We start from the raw sequence: 18,013 nt of genomic DNA on the forward strand, positions 1-18,013 counted from the left end.
GAGCAGGAGATTATTGTGTAGTTTGTGTTGGGACAGTCTCGGGAGAGTTAAGGGAAGGAGGGTGGGGGCTTTCATGGACTAAATTAGAGGAGAATAGAAAATCTTTTAGACTTTCCTTTCTTTCTGTACCTTTTTCTTTCCTCATGTCCTTTCTTGATTCAAAACCACTTTGTATTTCCTCTTTTTTATGAGCTCCTCTCCTTTCTCCCATTGTCACCCAGTGACCGTCATTCCCGACACACAAAGAGCTCTGTCATCATCAAATCCTTCTTTTATTCTGAGTTTTAGGATGGGCCTACTCATGAGTGATTTCATTGATCCACAGAGTTCACTGGACGCTTTTGATAGAACATTTCATATCCTTTCAAATATCCTTCAGAACACCACACAACTGTTTTAACCACATTTTACAACATTGAAACTTTCTCCTGCGGTTTTGGCTTAAAATTTTTCCTCTGTATTTTTATAAATTGCAACATGTCTGTATTTTTAATTGAATTTTTTAAAATAATATTATCAATCAATCAAATATATCAATCCCATTCAATTATTCTGCTATTTATTTTTATATTTCTTTGTGCGCTATCTTGATTTATAGGCATTTCTTTTCTCGCCTTGATAACACAACTTCATCTCCATCTGCTGTGTTAGCATTTGTCATCAATGTTTATGGGCAAAAAATATAAAATCTGCTCATGTCATTGGCAGGGAGCAAACAACAGCTGGAAAAGATGTCCCTTTACGTCCCTTTACTTGTCAGCTAGCATTAGCTCCTAAAGCATCTCTGTCAAAATGAGTCTGACACTTCTGTTTGATGACAAAGATGGGAGGAAGGGTAAGGAGAGCCGGAAATAGGACAGAGAGGTTATGGCTGGTGTCTCAGAATGAATGAAGAGTTCATTGCTGGATCTTCATATCTCAGGTCCAGGATCCTTGGTGTTCCCAACCCTTGGGGGCCCTCTGTTAAATACAGGATCCCTGAGAACTTATCCTTGCCCTGTGCTGCTCAGCGACTTTTAATTTGATAAAGTTGTGACCCTAACCACCTACAGGAAATGGATCGCAAAAAGCTCCTGTGTTTATCACATTGTACAGTGAGTAGCCCATTAATCTCAGGGTGATTCTAGTCCAGCCACCTCCTCCTTCCACATGTTGTGTCCTTGATGACGACCCTGAACTCCAAAGTGCTCCAGGTGGCCTGAGCCTTGCGTTTCATTTACCATCAATCTGTTTGGGTGTATGCATTGTAAATGTTTGGTGTGGTTATAGTTTAAACACTGTGGCTCTGTAAAAGACAAAATTTTATTCTGAATGTTCCATACTGAAATAGCTGATCTTACTTTGTATGAATTTCTTTTTTTTTTAACTTACATTGACTCCTAAGGGATGTTCACATCCCCGGATCTTTCTTTATAATCACCTTTAATTTTGATGGACTGCAAACTTTGCATGTTAAGACTTTGTTAGCATTTAAGCTCAAAGCATCACAGTTTCAAAGTGTTTAGTCTGGCCTTGTATTGTGTATCTGTTATTACATCCCGCTTCAAAGCGGTGATGTATTGTAATCGTCAGTGTTTGTGTGTTCGTCTGTCCGTCCACCAAATATCTTCACAACCGTTGCAGATAGAAAGATGAAACAAAAAGCACATTACTTGGGCGGCGAAGGGGATGAAAATGAGATGATGACCTTGACCTTGAGAAAAGTAGGTCAAGGTAAAATATCATCTTTTGTACACTCATGAACTGGATAACATAGAAAGACGAGGGAGAAGGCCAGTGCGAGTAAGACCATAGATCAAAGCTAGTGCTTTGACCCATGAAAGTAGGTCAGGGTAAAATTTTAATTCAGGGGTGTCGCGGGATATTGCAGTCTCTGACTGCCTTGTTTACTTCATGGATGTGTCACGATCTTAATTCAGGCTAGATTTAATGAAGATGTCTTGACGACACGTGTCCATTGTTTTAGGTTTCTCTGTAAACTTCTGTTCCACCTTGAGTTTTTATCTGTGATGAATCAATTTAACTGCCACAGTTTTGATTTAAGAGCAGCCTGAGCTGTGACCCTGAGGTTGACCTCATTCCCACCTTGTCTGTTCACTGGCTCGGAAGAAGCCTCCTCCTTTCACTCACATCAGAAAGAGACGCAGAGGAAGAGAAAAAGAGACGGCGAGAGCGAGAGTGACGCCGAGAGAGAGAGAGAGAGAGAGAGAGAGATCCCACACTATTAAACACCAGACTGGCCTCGTCTGGCTCTCAGCAAAGCTACTCAAACTCTCGTCTTTCACTGCTCTCCCTAAGACATGCTTTCTTCTCTCCTCCTTTTCTCTCCCTCTAATCCGTCCTTCTGCCTATTTAGAGGTGAACAGCACAGCATGAAAGAGAGAGAAAGTGTTTTTTGTGCCGTTGACGGGTAACCCTAGCCCTTTTGAAAAGGCAAACAGAGAAAATCTGCCATTACTATTGGCATGAGGGGATCTTAAGACAACGGCTTTCTCTGACACTTTATTAGCATTAGAGAGACGAGCGCAACATCGCTCCTCTTTCAAACCTCTCTTCCTCTGTCACTTCTCTGTTCATGTTTCCATTCATGAACCAGACATCCAAATGATAAAACAGAAAAGAGGCAAACCAGGAATCTGTGGGGTCACTGCCACTGTTTCAGCCATAATTTAGCAGGTTTTTTCCTAGTGCTGCTCGAGCTGTGTATTTTGTGAAGATCAGTACCTCTTTTTCTCAGGAATATAGTTATTAAAAACAAAAATAAGAGATGTTCAGATAAAGTTTGGTGTAGACTTGCAGATGCATGAGTTTCTGTACTGTGCAGTTAAAGCTGGGGTAGGGGGGGCAGTTGAAAAGAAAAGCAGAGGAAATATGGACGCTGAAAACATAACAAACAAGCATAATGTCTGGACAGAGACGTGGGAGTAAAATGGAAAGAGGTGTGCAGCGTGAATGAGGTATATGTGGGTGTCTGTGTGAGTGAAGTACGTTCCCAAACACTAACAGCCCTATCGTTTCCTCTGGGTTGGACAATGCAGCCATTAAAAATCCTTCGAGCGAAAAGTCGTAAGCGATCAGAAACATTTCTGTTTACTGTGCAAATATGCAGGACTTGAGACTTCCTATTAAAATCCTTCCTTTCTTCCTCTGCTTCACGCATGTCACACCTTTGCCACCTATTAGTCACCACAGCGTATATTTGCGATTGACTGAGAGCTATTGCACCTCTCACAGCCTCATAGTGTGGACTCAGGAAGTCAACGGGCCTTATCAGGGGTAGACACACAAAGCTATCCTGGCCGTGGAGTGGCGAGGTATGCGTAAGCGCATGTGTGTGTGAATGTGGATGGACGGGGGGTTGGTGGAGGGAGCCACTTCCTCCCATTCTTCTGCTGGTGAAGAGTTCCCATGAGCGCCCCTGCCAGGAGCTACAGTGTGGCCCGAGCAGGCCAAACTCGCACCAGTGTCGCCATCATGACGCCGCCAAGCGCTTTCACACAGCTGATCTCAGGAGCAACGGGTGCTTTTCGGACTGCGGAGTGAGGAAACTACAAGCTCTGCTACGGAACGGGACTAATGCAAAAGTAGAAGAGAAGTTGAAGGAAAGAAGAAGAAGTTAAGATTGAACCAAATTGTTAAAAGAAAAGCCAAGGGGTGGACATGGAACTGCAAAGACATTGCGGTTTGTTGAATGGAATGGCTGCTTGCAAACCTTGAATGGATAATAGTGCAATTGGAGGTCAGTGGCAGAGCTACGCCCAATTCTGCAGAAAGAATTGTTACCAAGAATATTGAATTTAGACTCATTTTGGAGAGTTGATGCAGAGTGATGGCCCGTCTGCCTGGAAGGTCTCCAAGGGCAGATTTTATTATACTGTGAGCTATTCCTGTGAGACGCATTGTTACCCCTGAATCAGTGTCAACTGGAAAGAGAATATTCCGAACATTGCGATACGGGACAGCTGTCACTGTCAGGATGATTCACAACACGCTGAAGTCCACCCAGCAGCCGGAGCACAGCCCCAGGAGTACTCACTCCGCTGCACAGAGGAAACTGTGGAGGTATTCGGGCTGCAGAGGAGCTCGCCAAGGGGAGAGTCACCGTCGTAGTGTGTGTGTGCTGGCTGCAGATTTGAACTCTGGAGGAGGAGTAGGAGGAGGAGGAGGAGGAGGTGGAGGTGTCATGCACACGATCCACGGGCTGTGCCACCTCTGCATCGGATGTAGGCTCCCTCAGGTGTGTGTAACGGAGAGAGAGAGAAGAGAAGTGGGGGACGCTTTAAGTTACAGGCTTTGATTAGTAATTGCATGATTAATTTACACAGAATAAATGAGGTTCTGTCATTTTTAACACTGCCTTAATTTAGTTTAGCCGTTAAACTGTCTTTAACAAGAGCAGCATGTGAAAACCGTGGTGGTGATATCTATAGGATCTTGCTACTTTACCTTGACAATGAAATGTGTTCACATTCAGATCTTTGGAAGGGACTCACTTTCTAGGAGGGACTGCAGGATATATAAGTGATTTTATTCTGAGTGGAGGATCAGCTTTCTGTCCTGTTCATTATTCATCCTCACATACAGAGAGAAACACAGCAGGAGAAGAGGAAAATATTTGCCACAATGTGAACTGATATCACCACACTTACAAAAGACTCTTTGTGCACTAAAGTTGAACTGTTGTGTGTGTTTTTTTTCACGCTGTCCTGTTCTCGACTAACTGACGGTTGGTAGGAGTGCTGCTGGTCACATCCGAAAGGATGGCGGAGCCTCGAGGAATGATTGTGTGAAAGGAAAAGCCGTGTCACACATGCATAAACACGTGTTCCACACGTGGGGGGTGGGTGGGGGTGGGGTTCTCTAAATTCAGTACAAAAGAGTTGACATTTTCTACAGTAGCTTTGATTATATTATAAATTCATCCCACCGGCCCTTCTCTTACGTTGTGATTATTGCACGCACTCAATGATCTTTAACTGTTCGTCTCATTTTCAATTAAATGTCTTGTGATTTATGCATTGAAAGAAAGATTCCAGGCCTCTCTGATTTCCTGTATTATTTCAAGGCTGGTCTCTTTTCATTTGCTCCAGTATGAAATAAACGCCCTGCTTTTGTTACAAGTGGAAATTGAGGCATGCAGTGCTTCTCCCAGACGTGCTGGAGCAGAAGAACTGGATTCAATTGTACACAAGAAAAAGAAATAACAGCATGGAGTTTAGATGTGTTGGACCAAATAAGGCGCTTCTGACTGTTCACTTACAAACTACAAAATAACAACAATAGATGGTGGATAGATGACTCACATTGTGAATAATCACCTCCATTCTTTCAGGTTTTATTTCCCTTCATTTCAAAGCTAACATGCAGAAAAGCTCAACAATTTGCCTTCCTTAAATCTGGTTAAATGTTTTTTTTTTATTGTCCCATCTGCTCCTCCTACATCTTTTCATCCCCCTTCCACCCACGGTCACATTCTGTAAATTTCAGACTTGGGGATTGTTTTTTCGTATCCATCTATTTCATACACAAATACTGTATGCACACAGTGTGGTGGAAAGAGCGGCAGCATATAGAACACCCTGTGCTCTCTTGGATTGAAGATAAGTAGTCATATGGTCAGCCATGTGTGTAAAATACTGCTTACTTAGCCTCAGAGGAAGAATGTCAACCAATTTATCATAAAGGTTGCCCTGACCTCGTCTTTCCTTTCTAAACACAGTATGTGCTCCTATTGTGGTGATTAGAATGACCTCAACACAAAGATTCTTAGCACAATATGGATGTGGAATGACTCCTGGGATCTTGTTGACACTCCTTACTCCTTATGTTTACCAGGTGAAAATGTCTTCTTTGTCTTGAAGTGTTATTTTTCAGTAGCGGCAGTTAGGAGGTGGATTGTTCACATATAAATTGAGCAATTAGGGTTGGAAAGGTATGAGGAAGTTGTGGCTCCAAACAGTGTAACACAACTGCAATTGTAGCGATCACTTTAGGATTATCGCCATCTGATAAACTCCCAACGGATGCATGGAGGGTTGTGGTTCAACTGCTGTTAGGCAGCCTATAGATGTAGTTTCCCTCTTCCAGAAACAGAGAGAATTGGTGTGTGTGTGTGTGTGTCTGTGTGTGTGTGTGTGTGTTATGTGGGCCCCTGGTTGTCAGCAGATGAGATGGAAATTGAAATGTTTTGGATGGAGCTGTGTTGACCTTGGCGCAGGTACCGTATGTTTGACAATGTGGGGTCAAAGAGAAACAGAGACAGTGGGAAACAGCCGTCAGTGTCTCTGTGGGTCTGTGTGAATCTTCTATACGAGTGTTCATGTTGTATTTTAATGCCGTGTACCACGACTTAGTGTTCAGTCTGACTTTTTCTCATTTTCTTTTTAACATAAAACTGATCCAGATATCTGGAATTCACAATTTGCACCAGTTCGACAGATATCCGGTGGTTTAGGATTAATTTACATTCAATTACTTTTAATCAAGCCATATTTTTAATATATTTTGCATGAAAAGAAATTACTTGTAGCGTGTACATTGTATTGTTTTATTTTTATAAAGAAACATCAGTGGGTTCTCAAAACGAACAGATTCATATTCACTTAAAGGAGCATGTTTTGCTATAAAAATTTTCTTTTGTGTAGCAGTTGTACACATTATAAGTTATAGAACAAATCTGCCTTCAGAAGATTCAGTATATTTGAGTCTTCTTGGACTGCGAGATGGAGCGTCTCCTTCCATCGCTCTCTATTGTATTTCCTTCTAATTAGGTTCACTGGGAAATAACTGTCTGGAAAATTTTAATAGGAAATGGAAGCAAAATACAAATCCATGGAATTCTCTCTTTGGAAGGAAGTTGATTATTTTGCTAACACTTTACCACTTCTTGTTGCTCAAGTATTTGAGCCCGGGTGGGTGGGGGTTGGGGGGTTGCTGGGGTTCCTGGTCTTTTTATCCCATAAAACTCTGCTTGTGTTTTTTGCAGGTGACCATCCTTCGAGGAAAAGATGGATACGGCTTCACCATCTGCTCAGATTCCCCCGTCAGGGTCCAGGCTGTCGATCCAGGTGAGTTTGACTACGTATGTGCCTGTTGTTTAAATAGTGATATGTTTAGGTGTTTTCATTTCATTTTTAAAAAAAACTTAGCTTATAATTTTCAAGTGCATTCTACTGGTTATTGGTTTATGGAAGCACAAAAAGCAGCTCAATTGCTTCACATTGATTGCTGATAATCTTTCCCAGCTACTATTGAATCTATTCACATTATAAACATTTCATGTTGCCTGAAGCCAACAAATTTATTTGTATGAATTGGTTTATAAGAATTTCCATCAACGTCTGCCCAGTCAGGATGGTGTGGCTGCCCATAATGAGCCTCTCTGGTTCATGACAAGTTGGCATCAAGCCCCCCCATGCTGGCGCCCGCCCCGCTGCCATGTCTTTGAATGAGATGCTTAATAGAGCTGACCACATCGTTACCGTCCCGGTGGGGCGAAGAGAGGCGATACAGACATTGTATAGATGTGTTTCATCTATACAATAATCATTCAGATGTTATACATGGATCAGTTATCGGTGTGGAGAGGATGATTTTATGAGCGTGCAGCGATCTGATCATGTGATGTCACTTGGCTCTGGTAGGAGGTCCGGCAGATCAGGCAGGTCTGCAGCAGTTGGACACTCTCCTGCAGCTGAACGGTCAGCCTGTGGAGCAGTGGAAGTGTGTGGACTTAGCCCATGCTATCAGGTAATGAGTTAAACACAATTGGATTCCTGTTAAATTCACTGAAATTTTGGAGAATTATTTTGCATAAACTCTACAGGCATGGAAATGAGTGATTTATGACTATGTGACAGACGTTTATTGACTTTACTGGGTCACGATTGAACTGCAGTCGTATCGATGCATCACCTGAGGAAGACTTTCTGATCAACACTTCAGACACTTTATTTTTTTGCAAATATATATCATTGATTTACACATCTACACTCCTCCAGACTAAATTAATCATCATACTTCTTTCTTATTGCAGAAACAGCGCTGGTGAGATCACAGTGGTTGTGTGGCGCACAGGTCCCTCAGCTAAACCTAATTTTGAGGGCCTCATCCACCGACCTTCCTACAAGCCTTCTTCCTCAAACTATGACGCCCCCTCGCCCCCCACCCGGAGGCGCACGCCAGATGTTGGCACCAGCAAAACGCCACCAGCAGTGCCACCCCTCCCCGCCCACCACCGCGCCACTGCCGCTCGCAGACTGCTCGTCAACGGCTCTGAAGCCGGACACGGTGGTGGCATAGGAGTAGGGACTCTGGGGTGGGGGGCCCAGGGGGGTTCGGCTGAGGAGCTGGATGGCAAGCCGCGACACCTCCATCACCCGCACACTGCCACACTGAAGGGCACCAGGGTGAAGGCGTCCAATGGGGACAACTACATCATCCTGGCCCCCATCAATCCTGGAAGCCAGGTACCGCAAACCGGTGGTGGGCTGCATCTTCATCATCTCCTCCGTCCCCCCCATCCTCATCACGGTCATATGGTGGCTCATCCTAGATATGTGTCCTTACCTTACATTCCTGGTGCTGGTAGATAGAAGGACTGTATATATTTAGTGTTTCTGGGTCGTTTGATTTACTGCCATCTGATTGATTTGTGCTGTAGAGCTGTTTCCAACACACTGCATACTCTACATACCATCAGTGTAATATAGAATGAAAGAGGAGATAACACATAATATGCAGCAGTTAATAATATTCTGTATTCTTGGCAGGATTTTTTATTACATGTACAGTTCATAAGTAAACAACCTATATCTATCTGACGCAATTTACCTTCTAGATACATAAATCGTCTCTATGCCATCAATTATACATTTCTAAAAATATAGCATTCCAGAAAGAGGATTTATTAAACAAAGAAGTATTTAAATGTGTTTTTCTATCATTATTAACACATTCCAAGACTTGCACATGCTGCAATTTCAGTATACCATGCCACACAGAGAATGGCATGTATGTGACAGTAAATACACCGTGTACATCAGTTTTTATTGCGTGACATTATGTATATGAGATAAAACTTTGATTGGAATACTAAAATAAAGCAAATTCATTAAATCAAAAAGACTGAATTGAATTCCTCAGCTAACAGAAATGATACTAACCATTAACAAATATTTTCTAAGGAGTTGTTCAAGACTTCTAAAATATTTCTTAAATAAAATCATTTTGGTGCCACAACTGTGGATTTTAGTGACATTGAACTGACTAACTCTCCCTCCTATCTGTCTGCCTACTAATAATTCTGTTACTGTGTGTGTGTGTGTTTGTGTGTGTGTGTGTGTGTGTGTGTGTGTGTGTGTGTGTGTGTGTGTGTGTGTGTGTGTGTGTGTGTGTGTGTGTGTGTGTGTGTGTGTGTGTGTGTCTGCGTGCGCACCTCATCTTTTATCTACTAACACTTATCAGATTTAGATTTGCTTGAGGGGTGTTGGGATGAGATGTAGAGGGAAGAACACTGACAGACATCGAGCCAGAAAAAAAGTGTGGTTGAGCTTTTGGACCGTTTGATATTGTGGACAAATGCTCCCCTTTAAATAGATGAGGGGAGTGTTTGGGGTACGAGGTGATTTAATAAAGGCCATCCCAGTCTAAATATACCACGGACCCTCTGGATATGGGTCATGTTGCTGACACAATATGCTAGTTCACAAACAAAGAGCACCCAAAGCCCCCACAATAGAGAAATTATTTATTTCAAAAAACAAGTTAATGACATTTTGAAGTTATTTTGTGATTTTCCAGACACATATTTCAACCATCCTCCCGAGCCCGCTAACATGTGATGGGGTGGAAGCTTTCTATATTTACTCCCTCAGCTGATTGTAATGCATCATGACAAGTAGAAACCTTTATCGCCCGACAGAATCTGGTGCAAATGAAACAGACTCAGCTGTGTGGCAGATGATGAATTCAATGTCATGCAGGAAATGACACATTCATGATGCCTTAACACAAAATAAGACATGTAGAAAAAAATTATTTGACTGATTAACATACAGTATAGTCCACTATAACACTATTTTTTATTATATATTTATTTGAATAAAAAGATATACAGTTCCAAACAAAGCTATTCCAATTCGGATATCTTAGCGATCAATATCAGATCATAGTGTTAAATTGTGAAGAGCAAACAGACAATCAATACGGTGTCACATTTAGTGATGAATCAGTAGCATTCACTATCTTTCTAGATGTACCTCAAATGTTAGCCTGCATTAAAAAAAAATCTTGTTTATTATTAACTTCATTTAATATCAATCTTCTTTCAGATCTTGAGGCCTGTTTACCAAGATAACCAAGGATCATTAGGTAATTATTTCCTATCATAATATTTTAGCTCTCTTCTGCATTAAGCTTTGGACTTTATTATCTTTTATCCAGGTAATTGCTAATTTAATTTTTGGCTCCACATCTCAGGTTATTGTTCTATTGCTGGATGTGATTGAAATCATTTAATATCTGTCAGCCACAAATGATTCCAAATTAAAGTGACCTTAAGAACAGAGTGAACACAGAAATACTTTTGATTCTCACAACCAAACCTGACTGAATGCTGATGGTGAACAGAAAATAGGGCTAACTGTTGTATTCTAGAAGAATTACCCTAAAAAAACACGTTTTGACAGTAATGAGCTTAAAAGCAGCTGGAGTTATGCCACAAGGTAGAGGTTCAGTCCCTAAGCTCCTATTAACTAGATCACGATAAGATCATTTCCTGTTGCCTGAATAACTATTAAAGATATTATGGTGTGTGGTGCACTACACTGATGATAGTTGGTGGGTTTTGTTCAGTAGAACACGGCTAACGGCTTCCCCCTGTATGCAGTAAAGAAGCCAAGCTAAGCTAAGATAACATAAGCCAAACTCAAACAAGCTAAGCTAAACACTTCCTGGCTCTGCCTTAATATTAAAGACAAATAAATGGTTCAAGAAATGTGACCCACGACCTTACTTTCACCTGCTACACCATCCTCTTTTTATTCCACAGCTGCCAGGTTGTACCCCACCCGACAGGCCTCTGGTCCACAGCCCCAGAGTGGTGGTGGTGGTGGTGGTGGTTTTTCTGGAGGTGGTGGAGGTCTCTCCAGCCGCACCGGCTTTCTACGTCGGTCTAACAACTCCAAAACAACAAAGGTGGCATCCACCTCCACAAAGGCTGATGTACCCAAATACCAGCAGCAGAGCGCCAACTTTGCCAATTACCAGAACTGCACCATCGTCCGCTCCCACACTCCACACGCAAACTACGGATACGTCAAAGTGGCTCCCAAGATCCTCATCTTTCCCATCTTTGTTCAGGTGAGTCAGATTGCTGAATGTTTTTTTTTCAATCGAAAGGTAAAGCCTGGTGGAGACAGCTTCATATTTAATGAACAGATATATCAATCAGCAGACTAATGATCATCCCATCTAAATGCTTCTAAAGAAAAGTGTCTCATCTCAAGCACTGAAATCTTAAAGGTAGGAGGAAAAATAAAACCAGAGAGCTGGATAACATGTGATGACCAGATTGTGATATGAATTTGAGGCCTTAACATCTCAATATCCTTCATTTTACTTGTCATAAATTCTGTATAATCATAGATGACACATGTCAAATATGCAGATGATTCTTTGATTTTTCTTCTGAATCCAGCTGCGACACCTGAAACCCTTTGTTCTGAAATTAAAGACAAGAAATTATAACTTCTAATATTTCAGTTCAAGCATGTTGTCATTGTCAAACCACATAAAGCACCTCCGTTGTGTTTTAAACAGAGAAAAGACTTTTTTTTCTGTTAGAATGAATGCCAAAAATGGATTTGGTACTGCAATTTCATGTTTTTTTTTTAACTTATCTGAAACAAAAACATCTTCAAATTGACATATACTCATGATTTTGACAGTTAGGCTTATATAAGGGAAACAAGATGAAGAATGTGTGACTGGGGTCAGTCGTGAAGACATTAAAAATCTTATTTAGAAATGAAAGAGCCTCGAAAATGCATCTTAATCATTGTAATTTGCTGTTCAGCCTCTTGACCTGTGCAGCCGAGCTCTCATCCTATCTGAGGAGATGATTCTACACGAGAGCAAGCACCACTCTCTCAAGGTAAGCAGCAATTAATGCTGGTTTTTTTTAAAAATTTTTTATTTTTTTTATAGTTTGCTTAAACTGAAAGAAACAAACATCTTTGACAGTTATGCATGCAAACAGAAAGTGGGGTGGGGTGGGGTACATCCTGAGAGGAAGAACTGATGACGACTTGTAACTCATGCGAAGGCTCAGGATCACGTCATTGGACCAAAATGAATAATTGATAAAAAAAGGAGAGAGAGAGCAAAAAAGATGAGACTGACGGAGGAATTCTGTTTCATGTGAAGGAAGAAGCTGCGGCTCCTCGAGTAGATATGAATTATATTTTTCATGTGTCAGTGCTGAGAAATGAAAGTTGAGAAGTTCCAGAAATTCAAAATGTAAGGTAACAAGTTCTTTCACATCTTTAGGTGTCAGAGTTCTCTGTAGAACTTTGTGTTTTATGTGCTAATTTGGTTCCACTTGTCAAAGAAATTCTTCTGCAGAGAACAACTTATGAACTACCTAACATAATGATATGATGACCAAGTGAAGCTCTCTCATGTCAAGAGTTTATCCTCCTTGAACTACTGATACCTAATGCTCTTTAAATATTTGCATCACCTTCATGAACATCCGGGTGATTTTTAACCAAAATAAAACTTAAGATGCTGGTCAGGTTTTTATGTTTTTGTCCTGTGATTACTTCCCACAAACCCAAGCCTGAATAAAACGATAATTGGATTTGAAAGTCATTATGAAGCAGAAGGTTTGTTTGGGGCGAGTTAGAAAATCCTATCTGAGGTGTTTTTGCTAAATCTTTTTCCAGCAGGAGCAGGTTAGCAGAGGCTCTGTTTATCTGAAAAAATAAAAGAGAATTTGCACTATTAATTTTTTGGAAGAAGTTCTGACTGCACATCCTTAATTCGCTCTGTCACATCATGGTGCTGTGTGTGCAGTGAAGTGTAGTGGCATGGAAGGTAATTCCAGCGTCTCTCTGGGGTCGGGCATTAAATAAATATTTAACTGCCAGGAGGGAGTTTCTCTCTGCTGGACAAAGCTGTGTTTTTCTGATAAGATCAAGCAGCTTTTACTTTTCACTTGTCAAAGTGTCTTAAACTTGAACATAAACTCTATTGTTTAAACAAACACAAACACTTATATTAATTTCTGTGCATAAATGGTAACTATTCAGTCCAAAAGCCAAATCTAAAGGAAATATTCATTAATTCGTTTTCTTACCCACTTCATCAGCTTGCGCAGGTCGTGGGGAGCTGGAGCCAATCCCAGCTTGTCTTAGGGCGTGAGGCAGAGAAACTCCGGGCGCAACGCCAGTGCACCACGGAGCTACACATAGACAGACAAACATGCACACACACACACACACACACACACACACATTCCTATGGTCAATTTGAGACTGGCCAATTAAACTGAAGTGCATGTTTTTGGAGGTGAGAGGAAGCCAGATAACCCGGAGACAACCCACGCAGACACGGAGAGAACATGCAAACTTCGCACAGAGCGAGACTCGAACCCGGACCCACCTTGCTGTGAGGCGACAGCACTACCCACTGCGCCACCGTGCCGCCCTAAAGGGGCTATTTATATTTATAATACTGAGCAACAGGCTCCAACAGCATGCGTTAGGGGTAAATTGGCTCTAAATTCCCAGTAGTCTCATAAAATATGAGATGTTTGTCTCTCTATGCATTTTCTGTGTGATAAACTGGTGACCTGTGCAGGTGTATCTGGCCTCTGACCCTCTGTCTGCAAGTCACTGAATGGTTACAGAATGGTTACCTTTATTCTACTTCAATGGTGCAGATGAATTGTTTTATGTCTAAATAATCATGAGAATGACTTCAAATTACATCAAGTCTCTGGACAACCTTTTGTGCACCCTTGCAAAATGATTCTTTGTCTGTGTGTGTGTGTGTGTGTGTGTGTGTGTGTGTGTGTGTGTTTCTAAATGTTTGTGTGTGTGTGTGTGTCTGTGAGAGTATATTCATGTGTGTGTGTGTGTGTGTGTGTGTGTGTGTGTGTGTGTGTGTGTGTGTGTGTGTGTGTGTCTGTGAGAGTTTATTTATGTCTGTGTTTGTGTGTGTGTGTGTGTGTGTGTGTTTGTATGTGTGTGTTTGTGTGTGTGTTTATCGTCTATTTCTCTGAAAGAAAACTGCTGCTCATCTCTCATTTGCTTTGTCCTTCTTCTTTGTACTCTTACTTACATCTTCTTCCTCCCACTCAAACACACACACACACACACACACACACACACACACACACACACACACACACACACACACACACACACACACACACACACACACACACACACACACACTGGCTACATCTGAAATACCCTTGCTGCCATCTCAGCCTTCAGAAGAAGCCACAGAGGGGAAAAAATTGCCTTGAAACAGTGCCCAGCTCCATGAATAACACTCTATGGTTCTTTTTATCTCTTTCTTTCTTCATATATTGCTCTTTTTTGCATTAATTTTCATTTTAATGCCTTTCTGGCATCATTTCTTCTCATGGTGCAGAAGCACAGCAACCAGTCAAGGGGTCGTCATGACGTACTGCAAATGTATCCCCAAAATAGCTCCATGAATCTTGTGTGAAATGAGTTTGGCACTTTGCATGTTATTAGGTTTAATGTTGCAGCAACTCCTCATATCAAACATTGGAAATTCAAATTTTATCATTTTTGCAGTCACTTATTGTACCATAAAGTATTCTGAGCCAAAAAGTCTGAAGTGCTGTCGCATGCAAACGATCTGTGATAGAATTGAGAGAAGCCACTTCTTCCCAAGGAGCTGCAGCATCCATCTGCAGGTCATATCTGTCCCATAACTGTCACATTGTACCCGATGGCGACAACTATTCATTGGTCTTTTTGAACACTTCCTCCTTTTTTTTTTAACAATTGTGTCAAAAAAGTACCTCCCCCTATTGCTTAGCAGCACCAAGTTGATGATTAGATGTAGGTAAAGTAATTGTAGTAATAGACGTATGGTAAAAGAAGTAGGAATCACAACTGTGATGTAATAGAAGAAATACAACAAATGTCACCCAGTGAAACTACTGTCAGACAGACGCTTCAGTTTAATAACTACTTAGTTGCTGAGGAACTTTTTTTTTTTTTACTTTCTTTTTAATGAAGTCTTAAAACGATAACAGAACAACAAATAAACAACACAACAAAAAAACATACAGCAATGGAAAGACAGAATGATCACAGATTAGTGAAAAAATTAACAGCTCAGCTCAAAGTTAAAACTGATGTGTTCCTTTCTCGATGGACCCCAGTAATCACATATTTTAGATGATCAGAATGAGACAGCCCAGGATTGATTCCAACTGGTCACTGGTTAAATATATTTCCTCACTTTCTTCATGCAGGTTATCCCTCTCTATGGTACAGTAGAAGTAACAATGAACCATTTTCATTTTCTATTGTATATGTTTGCTGAATTGTTTTTTGTTATGTGCAGAAGAACATTTAATTTGCAGATTTACTCTGTTTTGGGGGAAAAAAAACACAACAAACTTGGATAGGGAGCACCAATAAGTATCCACCCTTGAAAAGTACGCTGTGTTTGAAGGTGGCCTCCAGAATGGATGGACTAGTTGTCCCACTCTGACAGATTCAGTCTTCAAACGCAGCTTCCAAAAGTGGCAGCCCCCTTATCAGCGACGCAGCTACTGAAGCATGTTTGAATCTTTCTGTTTCTGTATTCCTTCTTTCAAGTCTGTCCCTATCCTCCTTGCCATCCTTCTCGCAGGTTACAGTGTTTGTCTACAACGACCTAATGCTGGTGACAAGGGAAGATGAACCAGGCAGGTGTAACGTCCTTCAGAGTCCCCTGTACCTCCGACAGCTGAGGCTTCAGGACGGTACGTAGGGGCCAAACGAGACCTGTTGATCAGAGTGCAGGATGAGTGTGACGTCCATCGATTGCTTTATTACTTCACAGGTGGTCACTAATCCAGTTTTCAAAGTTTTCAAAGTTTAAAAATTATGTTGAACTTTGCTACCCTCCATTGAAAAGACAGCGGTGTTCGGATCATGATGCGTTTTAATCATGTATGACGTCATGCAATCCAGATGAAACTCACAACACAGAAAAGAACCAACAGTTTAATCATTGTGTGGCCAAAATACATTACGTTTGACCTTCTACCTCCAAGCCTGTGGAAAGAGGGAAGTTCAGCACTTCAACACACAAATTGTACAACTATAAATAAACAGACTTCCATGATTGCAGTGATATTTTCAGTTGAGCTTAACCAGAGGATATTTAGGGAATGGCTGCTTAAGTTCCGGTTGCTTTGTCTTTTTTTTTTTCCCACCTTGGTGTAAACAACTATCTCCAGCCAGCAAAGCTGCAGACAATCCAGGCAAGTCACATAAACAGGGTTCACTGTGAATATCGGTGTGCGGAGTGGTTTTCAGGGAGGTGAGCCAAGTTTGAGGTCGTGCTCCGGACGGGCCGGTCATGTGTGGTGCATCAAAAAGGATCTGTAGGATTGATTTAAAAAGGTGTCAACGGTGGAGACCGTCTGTTACATCCTCCAGATTAATGACTTTAATGGTGACAGTCAGTGGAAGTGTTTGGTGACTGAATACAGTTTTGAGTGATTAACAGGTGAGCTGCAAACCCTTCAGGTGTCTGTGTCGCCTCACGTGGGCAAGAAGTTTTCACTTCTTCATTTTGGAAATACAGCACAATATTGTTTCAAATTATTTTTCCCCAGTTTTCCAACTTTTTGCCATTACCTGGAAATAGTATGAAGAACCTAGAAGAAGTAAGATGCACAACACATGGTTTAAATATTTGTTCTGCATTTTTGCCTAGAAAGCAGAATATCTGCCACTTCTTACAATCGAAGATCGCCAGGGAGGGGATTTAGTGGACTTTGCGTGTCTGTGTGTATGTGTTTCATGAGAGGACACACACACGCACACACACACACACACACACACACACACACACACACACACACACACACACACACACACACACACACACACACACACACCCCTCCACCCTGCTGCCTGTCATTGTTATTTCTCTTCAGCAGCGTCATTCAGGAAAGAGGTGCAGGGCGATTGTGTTTGTTTCAGCAAGGGTGTGTTTAACATCTTTGTCTAAGTGCGTGTGTGTGTCCATGTGCGTGTAATGGCAGACCATAAGTTAAATACAGGGGGGCTTTCCTGTGCACCTCGATACTAGGATGAGTAGCGTGGGAAACACTGAGGAGAGGTGTCAGTCACACGTGAAACCACATTTAGCAAAAACATTCAAACATCCTGCAAAGTAAAGAGCAGGAGGAAAAAAAGCTTCATTATTGGAAAAATTATGCGCCCAATGTTAAATTAAGAAAACACCCAATCTGTCAGAAAACTAGAGAAAGAGATGCAAGGGAAAGCTTTTATTCATTTTATTCATATTCATTCAACTAGATGAGAAAATAACACAAAGTAACAGACCATCATTTTATTTATCAGGTAAAATTACTGTTAATTCAACATATCAGGTGCATTTAAAGGCAGGAAAATAGTCTTAATATTTATATAAAATTATCAATATAATTACTGTTTTTCTACTTTAATCTAAACACATGGAGTTTGCCCAATAGGAGTGATGAGTGTTTCAGAGCTGTACCAGGTAGTCCAAAAGAAAGAAATCCAACAGTGACCTCTGCTGGCCATCCATTTGTCTGCAGCCGGTCTGGAAAATAAGAAATGAAAGGAAAATATTATTCAAATTAAGACGGATGATTAAATTTTTTCATTCATTTATTTTCCAACCCGCTTAATCCGCTAACGCAGGTCGCGGGGATTACATTTTAAAATTTAATGAAATTATTTAATTTAGTAAGATAAAA

At 41.2% G+C, this 18,013-nt stretch overlaps 1 protein-coding gene across 4 annotated transcripts in view; it reads left to right on the top strand.

The window, feature by feature from the left end:
• The window catches only part of rgs3a (regulator of G protein signaling 3a), a 116,184-nt gene that overhangs the window by 27,843 nt on the left and 70,328 nt on the right, over positions 1-18,013 (top strand). For 3 of the 4 annotated variants that reach the window (XM_068335739.1, XM_068335741.1, XM_068335742.1), the window contains 7 exons: positions 6,986-7,067; positions 7,644-7,749; positions 8,036-8,468; positions 10,332-10,371; positions 11,051-11,361; positions 12,077-12,154; positions 15,907-16,018. In XM_068335739.1, the coding sequence (XP_068191840.1) occupies positions 6,986-7,067; positions 7,644-7,749; positions 8,036-8,468; positions 10,332-10,371; positions 11,051-11,361; positions 12,077-12,154; positions 15,907-16,018 (1,162 nt within the window). Of the gene's footprint in view, positions 1-3,293; positions 4,238-6,985; positions 7,068-7,643; positions 7,750-8,035; positions 8,469-10,331; positions 10,372-11,050; positions 11,362-12,076; positions 12,155-15,906; positions 16,019-18,013 lie in introns of those variants that run through there. The other variant, XM_068335740.1, reaches the window with a different exon arrangement.

This window comes from Antennarius striatus, chromosome 15 (genome assembly GCF_040054535.1).
Source record: "Antennarius striatus isolate MH-2024 chromosome 15, ASM4005453v1, whole genome shotgun sequence".
NCBI classification, from domain to species: domain Eukaryota; kingdom Metazoa; phylum Chordata; class Actinopteri; order Lophiiformes; family Antennariidae; genus Antennarius; species Antennarius striatus.